The sequence below is a fragment of the Anarhichas minor genome, unplaced genomic scaffold (genome assembly GCF_050575085.1).
Source record: "Anarhichas minor isolate MPS153535 unplaced genomic scaffold, ASM5057508v1 ptg000088l, whole genome shotgun sequence".
Taxonomy (NCBI): Eukaryota; Metazoa; Chordata; class Actinopteri; order Perciformes; family Anarhichadidae; genus Anarhichas; species Anarhichas minor.
The window spans coordinates 487,501-501,548 of NW_027466534.1; the positions used below are offsets into that span (position 1 = coordinate 487,501).

Genomic DNA, 14,048 nt, shown 5'->3' on the forward strand with positions numbered 1-14,048 from the left:
GAGGAGAGTGTTCTTTGTGGAGCGGTGAACATATTTAAAGTCTCGCTGTACGGAGACATTCTCACTGTTTACACACCAAGTATTCATCCATTTATTCTCTGATTACTGCTGTTAAACCTGCACAAACCAAACTGCGGGAGGTTAAACCTGATCTGATATGAAGAGACGTTCAGGTGCTGATACACATTCTCCTGACGGTCCCTGAACCTCACTTTAAGCAGCACTGATTCAGCAAAGCACAGTCATATATCTGCACATGCTGGTTTCCACGGCGGCATGCAGAGCGTGACCTCTGACCTGTCCGTCTCCGTTGTGCGCTGCCGGCGGCGGCGTGCCGAGAGCGGGCGGCGTCCTCACCTCCTGATGGGTGCTCTCCGTGCTGCTGCACTCCTCCTTCAGGTTCTCCTCGTCGCTCTCCCTCTGCCTCTGCAGGAGGCGCAGAGCGGCCGCCGAGGAGGACGACGCCATCGTTGTCCCCCCCGGGACGTTCTCCGGGGACGGTCTCCGGCACGAGCCGTCCACCGACCCCCCACCGGGGAAACCCGTCCTCCCCGAGACCAGCGGGTCCAGACCGGAGGTCTCGCCTTTGTTGTACTCGGCGCAGAGGTTGAGGATGGTCTCCAGTCGCTGTCGCTCCTGAGGACGAAACAAAGTTTAAATTAATAAAACCAGAAGTGTCTATAAGATCCGGAGTTAACGGTTCTGCTGTCGGTACTTCAGAAGTTACGGAGTCACAAATGCAAAACCCCGTCCATCCTCGTCCACTGGAGGCAACGTTAGTGATCAACCGTGTAGCCCCGCCCCTAAAGCATCCCCTGCTTTATGGTCTGTGTGACTCTAAATGGACCATAATGTACTAGATGAACATCATGCTGTATTGAAGAAGACTTGAAACTAGAGATTGAGACCATAAACTCATGTTTACAATGTTTACTGAGGTAATAAATCAAGAGAGAAGTAGTCATTTTCTCATAGACTTCTATACAACCAGAGGAGTCGCCCCCTGGTGGACATTAGAGAGAATGCAGCTTTGAAACCAACCAGCCTGATGAGAGACGAAAGTAATTCTCTCCCCCCTGAAAACAACACAGCGTCTCACTCTGTCCTCTCCCCGACTATGTGACTGGTAGTCCAGCTGTCACTATGGGGGGAGTCAGCCCACCTACATGGGGGGGCCCCTGGCAGACCTGGACCAACATGGTGGCCTCTGGACTCTAAATGTCAGCTGCTGTCTGCTGCAGACTCGGCGTCTCTGAGGTCTGCAGAGCCTCACAGACAAGAGTGTTCGCTCTCATGAAAAATAACTTGAGTTTCAAACAGAGAGCATGATGGGAGGTCAGAAGACCATGAAGTGAAACATCCACGCGTTTGAGTCAGGGACATCTGTGACATCTCAGACACAAAATCAAGCATTTCTACGGCGTCAGTTTAGAGAAAAAGGTATTTTTATGAGGATTCAGAGCCTCAGATGTTTCTCACTTTATCATCTCAGAATATTTAAGGTTTTTGTCTTGTAAATGTACCATTTTAATCTCAGAGATGTTTTTTTCTTGTAAATCTTTTCTCCTAATCATATTTATTCATATTTCTCCTCGTAGTTCACTTCCTGTGACCACATTATTAAATAGTGTTAATGAACTGAATAAACTAGATTCTTTAGCTTTATGTCGGCTCATTAATTCAAACAAACTGAACACTCACACGACCGGCAGTTTCAACTGAGAAACAAGAGAAACTCTCAGAACAATAAAGTCATAATCTGTGCTCGTTAAAGGACAGAGCTCTTCTTCTTGTCGCTCTACTTTAATCCGTTTCCTGTCGCAGTAGAAACACTCTCAGCTAAATGTTTCTCACCCACAGATGTAAATGAAGCTCTGCTGTGTCGGGCTGTAATCTGGGACCAGTCAGCTGTTCACTGGGTTCAAAGTGGAGGAAAGACCTCCTGTGGGCCGTGGAGGAGTCAGACATTAACTCCACATCTGCATGAACGCACACAGAATAAAGCTCAGAATATATATATATATATATATATACACACACATATATATATATATATATATATATATATATATATATATATATATATATATATATATATATATATATATACACACACATATATATATATATATATATATATATATATATATATATATATATATATATATATATATATATATATATATATATATATATATATATATATATATATATATATATATATATATATATATATATATATATATATATATATATATATATATATATATATATATACATATATATATATATATATATATACACACACATATATATATATATATATATATATATGTGTGTGTATATATATATATATATATATATATATATATATATATATATATATATATATATATATATATATATATGTGTGTGTATATATATATATATATATACACACACATATATATATATATATATATATGTGTGTGTATATATATATATATATATACACACACATATATATATATATATATATATATACACACATATATATGTATATGAATGAGAGAGAGAGAGCGAGAGAGAGAGGTGTGATTCCCAGACAGGCCTCAGGCTCCTGAACCCTGCGTGATGAATGAGGAGGATTCAAGCCTGTGAATGTGTTCTCCACATAAATCAACCCGACGAGCTCAAACTGTTTAAACGATGCTTCTTAAATCAACTGGCTGCTGACTGATCCGAAGCGTCTGTTAAAAGTGTTTTAGCTCCGGAGGCAACGACGACCTCTGAACATTAAAAGAGTTTAAAAATCCCACAAACAAAAACACAGAAATATATGTTTCAGTGTTCAGCTCCGTGTGCAGAAGGTTTCAGTTTGAATAGTTTAACACAAAGACAGCTTCTCTGCTCTTTACCTGGTGGATGACGAAGAATGTTTCCTAAAATATAACAAATAACTTTTAAATTAAGCTAATAATAAAAAACAGTTTCCAACAAGAAAAGTTGCAACTTTTATCCTAAATTCTGTCTTCAATAAAGAATAAAACGTTTACTCACTCTCATGATGGACGCTGTGACACGTTACAACTCAGACTGTGAAATGAGGCAAACGTTGAAGACCGATGAACAAACACTGGCCCCCCCCCCCCCACTACTAACCCCCCCCCACAGGGTGGTAATGACAGAGCTCCACAGCAACATTCACTTCTCTCCTGTTTAGAGAAGCTTCTCACGCTGATCAAACATGATGCATTCAGGTTACGTCTCAATAGTTGGAGAAATTAGTTCCCTGGCTGGGAAAATTGACGAGAGCGGAAACTCGACAAAAAAACAATTTGATGAGACGGAAACGTGAGGAAAGAAAGTAAATGTTGAAAAAAGGAGATAAAAGAAGATGAGTCACAAGTCTGAAACCACCAACAGTGTGTGTGTGTGTGTCTCACACACACACACACACACACACACACACACACTTTCCTTTGTCAGCTTTCTGCACTTTAAACTGCACCAGATGAACAACTATCGATTCATATTTGTGTCTCCTGGAAGTGGTTCTTCTCATAACGAACTTCCTCTATTGTCTGAGAAGACGACTAGTCAGCAGTAAAGCTGCAACGTTCACAGCTGAGACCTCCAGACAACCAGCAGTGTGTGAGGAATGTCGGTCACATTCCTCACCGTCTCACCTACTGGGAGGCTGCCACAGATAAAGAGAGAAGAAGATGAATCCTCCCCACAGATAAAGAGAGAAGAAGAAGATGAATCCTCCCCACAGATAAAGAGAGAAGAAGATGAATCCTCCCCACAGATAAAGAAAAAACATTTCCTACAATAACTTTGCAGCCATTAGCAATAAAGACATTCATTCACTCTAACGTGACGTCAGCTCCTCTTCCTCATGCCCCCCCCGCCCCCCCCACCTTTGATCAGAGTGGTGTACTTTACCATAACGCCGTGTTTCACCTTCGTCACAGAGTCTTTACAGTCGTAGTATTTCCAGAGCAAACCGGGGAAAAAGTTCAACAAAGCCTTATTCTCAACATACATCTGCAGGGACGGGGGGGACAGTCTGCAAAACAAACCCCCTTCATGATGAAGACCAGCATCCTTGGAGGGTTGGTGGTGTTCATGGTCCCAGAGGAGGAACAAACACTGGATCCTAACAGCACACATGTCTGTGTCACTTCTTCTTCTCTCTGTGGAGCATCAAAGGACAGATAACCTCTGGAAGGAGCAGCCGGTGGTCCTCCGTGTCTCCGTGTCTCCGTGTCTCTGCTTCCTGCTGAACCCTGGAGGCGTTTCTCTCAAAGCGAGGACTGGGTTCCAATTATCACGTCAAACTCTTCCAGCGAAGAGACGAGAACATCAAAGATCCACAGATTAAAAGGTTCTTTTCTAACGTTCTCTAAACACTGCTGCCGATAATAAGCAGCCTCGTGGCTCCATCGCTGTTATTATGGGATGGAGGTGAAGTCTGCAACGGCTCACCTCCGTTGCATCAGCGCTGTTGAGTTTAAACAATTTGCTGTGCACAAAAGAGATTAGGAGATTGAATATTTGATATCTCTCCCCCCCCCCAAAAATAACAGCTGATCAGCTGAACTGTAGACCCCTGAGAGAACAGCAGCAAACATCTGTCCAGATGTCAAACACCGAGGAAGCACTCAACACACAGGTTACTATGTACATTATTAGGTTTCTTATTAGAAATACACAACTTAAAATATGCAAACGTCACCTGAATAAAACTAGTTTTAACGTTGCCAAAAAAGGTTTTGCACATGTTGAATTATATGATGGAACTCTGACGCATTGAAACAGTTCATGTAAAGAAAAACTTTTCTGTCGGTTTTAAGTCATTTATCAATAAACTAACCGTCTACAGCCGACCCAGCATGCTAACGCGTCCGTGTCCAGCAGGTAGAGAAGAAACTTTAGGACGGATGGAGAGAAGCCGAACCCTCGAACCAGGTCCTGTGAGAGGAGGGGAGGAGTCTAGGGGGCGGAGTTAGAGATGGTAATGTTCGGAGACTTCCTCGAGTGGGAGGCGGCCTGCTGGTTGGGTTATACTTACAGCACCGCCTACTCTTTACTTTTGTTTCCAACACTATGAACTGATGCTTCTTTGTTTGTTTGTTGTGCTGCTGTGAGCTAAACTAAATACACAATGTAGAACTACACACACACTTCACAATGAGGCCTCTCACACAACCTCTCCGTCCTGCAGCAGAAGCCTCACACTCACTGTTCTCACACTCAGTAAACATTGAAACATGATGAGGGCCGTGAGTGATGAACTCTCTCTGAATGGACCGAGTCGTAGTTCTAACTGAGATAAAGTCCGCTGCTCTCCAGCCTCTAAACTACTCAACATTTGTACTGTGGACCAGTTTCTACACCAGCGCCCCCGATGGAGGAAAACATTGCCAGAAACAAACGGGTATTTAATAGAAATATGTGCTGCTTTTTATTTTCTCTTACTGCATTTTAATATTTGTATTGATTTGTTTTCATGGTTTATATTTGACTTTAGTTTCTCCTGCTCTAGTTATGTTTTCACTTCTTATGTTTTGTTTCGTCTGTCACAGAACTTTGTAAACTCGGTTTGTAAATAAAGTTCATATTATTATATAAGAGGAATAAATCAGAGATTTAAAGACATTTTAATCATTGTTTTCAGGCCTTCAGGGAGCCTCAAGCGTTTGAATTGTTTGTGCTATTAATGAGACGAATATTCTTAATATTGTTGTTAAGAATATTTCGGTTCGCTCTCAGAGATTATGAAAGAATGAAAAGATGCATTTAAATATAAAAGATGCAACAATTAGTCAATTAATTGATGAGTCGATTCACATAAAATTAATCTTCACCTATTTTGATGATCAATAAGTCATATTCTAACATTCTCTTTGTCTGATGTGATAATTAATTAAAATATTCTGAAATAAACAAAACATTCAAACTCATTTTTTCCCCAATTTTTTCCGACCGAACGCTCAATTTATCAAGAAAACCAATAATATATAATTAGACAAAATAATGTTTTTGCACTTAACGCTGCCATTATAATGGTGAGCACGCAGTGTTAATATTTAACTTTAAATAAATAAATAGGACATTATCAATCAGTCCTAAACATTCAGACAGAAGGAACAGCTCAGAGTGAAATAACACAAACAAATGTTTCAGCTCAGCTCGTTATTATGAAATATTGTTTTCATGTCACTCGGAGCATTGAACAGTGAGGCCACGCCCTCTAGTGGACAGAACGAGGCCCTGCAGGCTTACAGTGAGAGAAGAACTCCTCAGCTGCTTGTTACAACAGTATGGAGAGAAGAAGAACCTGCATCAGTGACATGAAGCGTCCGAATCTGTTGGTGCCGTCTAAAGACTGGACTCCTGGACGGGAAGAGAAACGGACTTATTGTCTGTTAAACTGTTAAACTATAGACGTGAGCCTCGTGATGACGTGATGACGTGCAGGTTGATCCTGGAGTCTGAACAGTCGTTGCTTTCTTTCTTACTTCTGCAGAAAGTCACATTCAGCTGTGTGCAGAAGCTCAGCAGCAGTAAAGTGTGCCGGCAGCGGGTTTGTGCAGCGCAGTGCGTCAGTGGAGCGGCAGTAGAGGTGCTGGTTTTACACATGTTCTGACGGCGTGCCGTCTGCAGATAGAGAGACGTTTCTAACGAGTCACGCACACTCTGTGACTTCCTGCTGGGATGGAAGAACGACACAAAGAGTCACGAGGAGAGAGAACGAGAGAGACGACGGTTGAACTTCCAGTGAATCAAACGTCTGTTCAAGGCAAAGATTGCAGACATTATAGATTATAGATCGATCTGAGACACTTTCTGGGGACTTTGTCCTTTTCCGATGCGAGCGTCCAGAGACAGAGGACGTCTTATGTTTGTGATACAAAATAAAATTGAATAGAAATGAATTGAATATTCAGAACCCCTGATATTTTGAGGGTAATTCCACAACGACATAAAGTCCAGAGAGACTGGACTGTCCGGGGGAAACCCTCGTGTAGAGTTCTATTAAAGATGCATTGAACCAGCGGTCACGCTAACAGTGCTTTAGGTCATTTAAAGACGTGGAGGATCTCCTCCCAGTGAACAGTCTGCTGAGTCCAGTGAGACAGCAGAGAAGAGGAGACTCGGCATCACAACTAAGTCACAACGGACACGAGCAGTCAGCTGTCAGAGGCAAATATGAGGAGAAGAAATCATATTTATGAACCTTCTTTGTGTGCGTTGACATGATCAGAGTTCACGGTCTGACGTGTCTGTCCTTTCTTTACATGTATCATCTATAAGCTTGTTCTCTATACTAATGACTAAACACACAAACTAAATGTGATAAAAAGTGAGGAGAAATTCTCTGAATATGAATCACAGACTCCACCTTCACGTACGACTGTAGCCTCCGTCTTATTATAATAAAAGCACTAAAACGACGGGTAATAACCGCTGCATTAACCATCACCACGCTATCGACTCAAGCTACTCAGAGCTGAACTCAAACAGTTCTTCACAATGTGTTCACAATGTGTGAAATAAACTCAACAGTTGTGTTCAAGCTTCTTTAAGAGAAGCGTCTTCTGACCAACACCAGCCTGCTCACAGAGCAACGCTGTCATCCTGATGAGGTCGTCTTCATCGGAACGTTGAGCCGGTCCACCAGACAGACGACGCTCGCTGCGACTCGGCTCACGTGCCAAGTGTGTGTGTGTGTGTGTGTGTGTGTGTGTGTTTGCCAGACGGCGAGTCAGACAGACGGCCATGTGGACTCAGCGGTGCCAGGAGGGACATCTTGGCTCAGACCGGAGAGACCGGGTCATCAGAGAGGACTCGCCTCCAGAAAGGCTGACGGCCGTGAAGATGAATTAAATCCTGTTTCACACCGATACCAGTGAACTGACACGAGTCGGTTTCTAAAAGATGCTGCCAACAGATAATGTTTCACACTTAAAGGGGAAGTTTGCCAATATTTACAAATATTACGTGTTTATACGCTGTAGCACCAACTCGTTTGGGATGTCGCCATGTTGGTTTTTTTGCAGCCAGTGAACAGGAATTGAGCATATCTGGACTGAGGAGGAGCGACGTAGAGACGCCGTATACGTCTCTGGTAGAGACCTGTCAATCACTGTGTAGCCCCGCCCTAAAGCATCCCCTGCTTTATGGTCTGTTTGACTCTAAATGGACCATAATGTACTAAATGAACATCATGCTGTATTGAAGAAGACTTGAAACTAGAGATTGAGACCATAAACTCATGTTTACAATGTTTACTGAGGTAATAAATCAAGAGAGAAGTAGAGTCATTTTCTCATAGACTTCTATACAACCAGAGGAGGCGCCCCCTGGTGGACACTAGAGAGAATGCAGCTTTAACACATGAGAATCAGCCTCAAACCTCCTGTACCAGTCCCCCTTTAGTCCACTTCCTGTTTGTTTTATTCAGCCACATCTTCATCTCATCCTCGAACAGACAGCAGTTAAATTCTCCTTCCAGTACATGTGACCAAACGTTATGTAAGAATATGAGATCCAGAAAAGTTCAATAATCATTAAGAAGTAACTTATGGACAGTTTGACCCTAACAAACTGGACTGAAGCTGCTAATTTCACATAAAAAGTATTCAGTATTTCCACTAAAGTTCCACTAAATGCCTCACTATAAATATAAATATTACACATGAAGAGCTGCATAACAGATGGGATATGAATCAGTTATACAACGTAAATTAAACTGCATTCAAACAACACCAACGGGCCCAAAACTGTGTTCCAATATCTGCAGTTTTCCCAGCTGCCTTTGCTGCCCCCGAGCTGTGTACTCCTGTTGATTTCACAATAACTCCTCAGCAGACTCTGTTCACACAGCTTTGTTTTCTGGTAATCAGTTGTGTGAAGTGGTGTAAGAAGCAGACGCTGCGGGGAGAAAGCAGAGGTCTGTCACCACGGTGAGTCGGCTCACACTAATTAAAGGCCCGAAGCAAAGAGAGAGTTTCTACGTCTGGAAAGTACGACGAAATAAGAGAAGAATCTCTGAACGCCTCGTTTACTCCACCAGCGAGTTCTTCACCCTGTGGGCCGGGAGCTGTTTGCACACAAATATAGATATACATCTATACATCTAATGTCAATATTTGTCTTTGTGTGGCTGGACGTTTGCACCGGTCCAAAGGTGGCTGTTAATAATTAAACCTTTCAGTGAGAACAAAAGATTTAAGGTTTGACTGATTAAATCACAACTTGTTGTTTCTCCTCCAGAGGTGTTATTGTTGTAACAGTGATAAAGCTCGTAATAAGTGTCTTAATCAACCCGTCATTATTACATTTATTTAGGTTAGTTAACAGTGTGGTGATCACCTGCATTCTCTCTAGTGTCCAGCAGGGGGCGACTCCTCTGGTTGTATAGAAGTCTATGAGAAAATGACTCTACTTCTCTCTTGATTTATTACCTCAGTAAACATTGTAAACATGAGTTTATGGTCTCAATCTTTAGTTTCAAGTCTTCTTCAATACAGCATGATGTTCATTTAGTACATTATGGTCCATTTAGAGTCAAACAGACCATAAAGCAGGGGATGCTTTAGGGCGGGGCTACACAGTGATTGACAGGTCTCTTGCAGCTTTCAGCACTTCACCGTTGAGGGTTAAAAACAGTCTCATCGTGTGGACCTCACACTGCCTCATCGTTTGGACCTCACGCTGCCTCATTGTGTGGACATCACGCTAGGGCTGGGCAGTAACCGTTTTTAATTTCGCGTCTGATATGAATTTTTCATATACCGTCAGACAGCCGAAACAACTTCTGTCGCTCTTCGATAGGCAGCAAAATATATTGTTTGCCGCTGAGAGCGCTACTTCTTCTTCTTCTAGTTTTACGGCGGTTGGTGTCCATCTTATTGGTGCATTACCGCCACCTTCTGCTCCGGAGTGTGGATCAGACAATAGACTGTAAGCGCTACGGTCGGAGCTAGTTGTCTTAACTGTATTGAGAGGGAACTCTAGTCATGGTTATAACAACAATTAATAACCCACAACTAATGTTCTTTAACACGGCAAAACACCACACACAACAGTTTGTGACACTAATAATTGTACATTTATAAAATTTCCCCGCCGAACTGCATGCTGGGTAAGGCTCGCTAACAACAGTCTGCTAACAGCTGGGAGAGGATCTGTCGCTCCAGTAACGTTACATTAAAGAACAGAAAAGAGCGATGCAGGATGAACAAAGACTGAACAACAAAAGGTATTTTGGTCAGACACATATGCAACGCTGATTACTGTGTAATATGTGTGGTATTTGTTATAAATGTACGTTGGTACATAGAGGGGCTTAGGACCCAGGGGAATGTAGGTGAAGGAAACAGGAAGTGACGGAATGGAAAACGCCACGCCAGTTTCATTCAGACTGGCAGACAAGTTCAAGTGACGATCACACGAATGAAGGTCTTCTTATAATCCTCTCACGACACACTGAAGTGTTCTCTGTCAAACTAAATATGAAATCATATCTATTACTTTATTCAAATCTGCATTAAACTCGTTCCAACAGACTCATTCGGACAAGAAACAATATTTACAAACTACTCGTGTAGAATAGTTCCAGTAAACATGAGCATCTTCTGTCATTTCTGTTATTTATTTTTTCTTAGTAACAATATCCCAGCACGTGAGTGCCTTAACTGTTACAGTAAGAATTGTGACCAATGAGCCACCGTAGATAAAAATCAATTCATAATTTATATTTTTGGTTTCCCCGCTGAAACAAAAGCATACCGAACCGTGACTTCTAGATTTTGTAGCTTTCCCCATTCTGTGAACCTCAAAACACCAAAATTAACTAAATGAATGTTTCAACAATCTTCTCATTCCCGTCATGAGTTCTGAGCAACAAGACTTTGGTAAGTTCACTTATTTATCTTAAATATTCTTCAGCTGATGTAGCAAAAAAAAAACTGAACTGGAACAGAAGCAGCTACAAGTTTTGTTTTCCTCAAAGGAAAACCTTGAGTTTAGTCACTCCCAAGGTTGATGAACCGTCACTATTTTTAATGGAATGATAACACCAGCATCAAAGTATCCGTCTTAACCTGAATACCCTGATGGAATGATGCCATCAGGAACAAAACTCGACTGTAAAACTGACCCAAAGTCATGAGCAAGACGAGGGTTCAAACCCTGTGACGTATCGGGTAAATGTGTTCTTCTTTAAATACAAACTAAATAACAGTTTGTCGTGTGATCCAGACTCACCAGTCTCTCCATCTCCTGCTCTCTGAGCCTCTCCTCTCGCTGTCGTCGGTGGTACTCCAGCAGCTCGTCCTCATTGTCGCTGATCTCCGAGATGCTGTTCTTCCGCTCCCTCATCCCGGGGTGCGGCCTCCCCGCGGACATCTTCCTGTGGCTCCTGGGGCTCGACAGGGGAGACGAGCCGGGCAGGGAGCCCAGACTGTAAGCGGGCGACAGGGAGTTCCCAAAGCTCGCCTTGCGTGCTCCCGATCCACCACCGCCACCCTCCATCATCATAGAGGTCGGCGACGGACTGCGGGCTCGGATCCCCCTGCCGCACGTGGGCTCCTCCGATGTGGATCCGGACCTGCGTCGGAGCCTGGGGCTCTCTGGGATAAGCTTGCCCAAACTCGAGGGGCTTTCCGGAGTCCTCAAGGTAGGGATCGCCCCCGGGAGTACCGGGACCCCTCTCCGAGCCATGGAGGGGCTAAGAGGCGGCAGCTCCCTCATACTGCTGCCGCCGCCGTTCAGTTCCATGTTCCTCCTGGCCATGCGAGGGCTTTCGGGGGGCTGCAGCGAACGAGGATGATGCTGCTGGAGCGGTGATCCTTGAATGATGTGGACGATGGGGTCCAAGGGCGGCTGGAAGGCTCTGGCGGGTTGGGAAAGCTGCCTGGAGATGCAATCAGCTAGACTGGTCTGGTCTCTGAAAGGGCTCGCAGGCCTTTCCTGGAGCACCGTGGTCGTCTTGGTCCTGGGACTGGAGGGAGACGGGGATGGACAGGTGGGGAATTTGGGAGTGTGTCTGGGGCTACTTGGCACAATGTTTCTGCCACTCAGAGATTCATTAGAGGACAGAAGTCGAGGGCTCTCTGACCCCTCTTGGCCTAGTCCTCTGCGGCTCGGCTTGGGGCTCTGAGGGGCCTCTTTTAGGACCTTCCTCTGCAGCCGGGGGCTATCCTGAACCTTCTGGCCCACCCCACCGCTGCTGAAGCTCGGTAGTATGGTCCGCGGCTGGGGTACGGGCGGAGGCTGGGCGGTGGTGAAGTTGTAGCTAGAGGAGCGTACAGGCACTGGCGGCAGCAGACAAGAACTCTGGTCCTGGGGTCCTCCGCTAGGAGACGGGCTTGTGAAGCTCCCACTGCTGGCTGCCGAGGGGGAGGATAGGGGGGAGAAGGGAGGCGATGTGTTCTCGTAGCTGGACCCAACAGACATGGCGCCGGGGCTGGTGGGAGGGGACAGCAGATACCGACCACCGCCGTTGACCATGGGCGACAGTGGGGAGTGGGCAATGGATGGGCCTCCGGCGGGCTTTCTGCCCTCCGAGGAAGACGGCTGGGAGTCGTCCATCACCAGAGAGTCCATGATGTCCTGGAGGTCCTTCTCGATGGAGCTGACGATCGCACTGTGCTCAGACTGGACTCTGGCTCCAGGAGCTGGGGGAGACTGGGCCGGGCTGGCCTGGTGATTCCCATTGACGTAGCTCTCCGTGTCTGAAGGGAAAGAAGACAGAAAATAACAGGGTTACGTTTGGTCTCTTGGGCAACCGAGTCTGGATTGGAAGTCTGAATTATCCTCAAACTGAAGAATTCAAACAAACTGTTAACTAGTGTTCCAAGCATAGACTGTATATAAGAAGTGGATGCAGTTGTCGTGACGTCACTCGTCGTATACGTCTCTGGCAGAGACCTGTCAATCACTGTGTAGCCCCGCCCTAAAGCATCCCCTGCCGGAGTCGCCCCCTGGTGGACACTAGAGAGAATGCAGCTTTAACACTTGAAGCATTGACTTCACTTTTCGGAACCAGAGGTTGCCGCCTGGTTCCGAGCCATTAAATATCAGTTTCTCAAACTAGCAATATGAACTCAAAGCAAATGCATCGAACACAAAAATTACTTGAAATAATAAGGTCGTAAAACAGGAAAAATAGTGCAGTGATATTCTACATATTTTCATGATTTATCTTTCCATATTTTATTGTGTTTTATCTGACTTTTTGGTGACTTTCCAGAACTAATTTGGGTGCCATCATGATCGCAAAATGTTCTTTCCTTCCTGGTTTAGTTAAGATATTTTCTACCCGGAAACCTAACAGGTTCACCAGTTTTGGTTCCGGTCCAGTCAGACTGAACAACATCTTGTAAGACGATGTAGAAAACACATTTACCTCTTATTAAGAGAATTTTAAAACATTTCCTTAAACTTCATATTTCCTCCATGATTTCCAGCCCAGTGTAGAAGCCGTGCAGACAGGTAAGCACGAGGACAGAGGAGGGATTAGCGGTGAGGAAACGAGGAAGGACGCTGGAGGAGACGACCAGACAGACAGAGCTGTGCGTTTGGATAGCGATCAGGAGGAAATGTGCCTAGATAACCCATTAGTGTGTGGCAACAGGACAACGTAATCTAATCTCAACCGCCTCTCTCGAATGTCATTGTAGTAGATTACAACAACAGAACGCTCGGCCACGTGGGACGACCACCAGCGTGGCCTCGAGCAGAGTATCACTATTAATATGCTGAATTAATTCTGTTTGAATGGAAACATGAGAGTAAGTGTAGCATTGGAGTCATCAGTGGAAACACTGGGAGGTAACAGGACAGCAGAGCTGCCTTGACTAATACGTGATGCATTATAAATAATACAAAATGACTGTGATGGCAAAAGTGATGTGAAATGTAGAAGCTTCACAAATAATGCATGAGCGTGCTCGTTCAACGGGGCCGGAGCAGCTTCCTGCCTTCATGACAACATCTGACCACAACAGAAATCTCATTTACGTGCAGGATTTACAGCATGAATTCAGAAGAAT

General features: G+C 44.2%; 1 protein-coding gene across 1 annotated transcript in view; it reads right to left on the reverse strand.

Annotated features, from left to right (window-relative positions):
• phldb1b (pleckstrin homology-like domain, family B, member 1b) overlaps nucleotides 1-14,048 on the reverse strand; it is a 69,587-nt gene that overhangs the window by 24,412 nt on the left and 31,127 nt on the right. The window contains exons 6-7 of the mRNA XM_076082017.1: nucleotides 11,260-12,728; nucleotides 298-636 (exon numbers count right to left, since the gene is read on the reverse strand). Coding sequence (XP_075938132.1) covers nucleotides 298-636; nucleotides 11,260-12,728 — 1,808 coding nt within the window. The remainder of the gene's footprint in view (nucleotides 1-297; nucleotides 637-11,259; nucleotides 12,729-14,048) is intronic.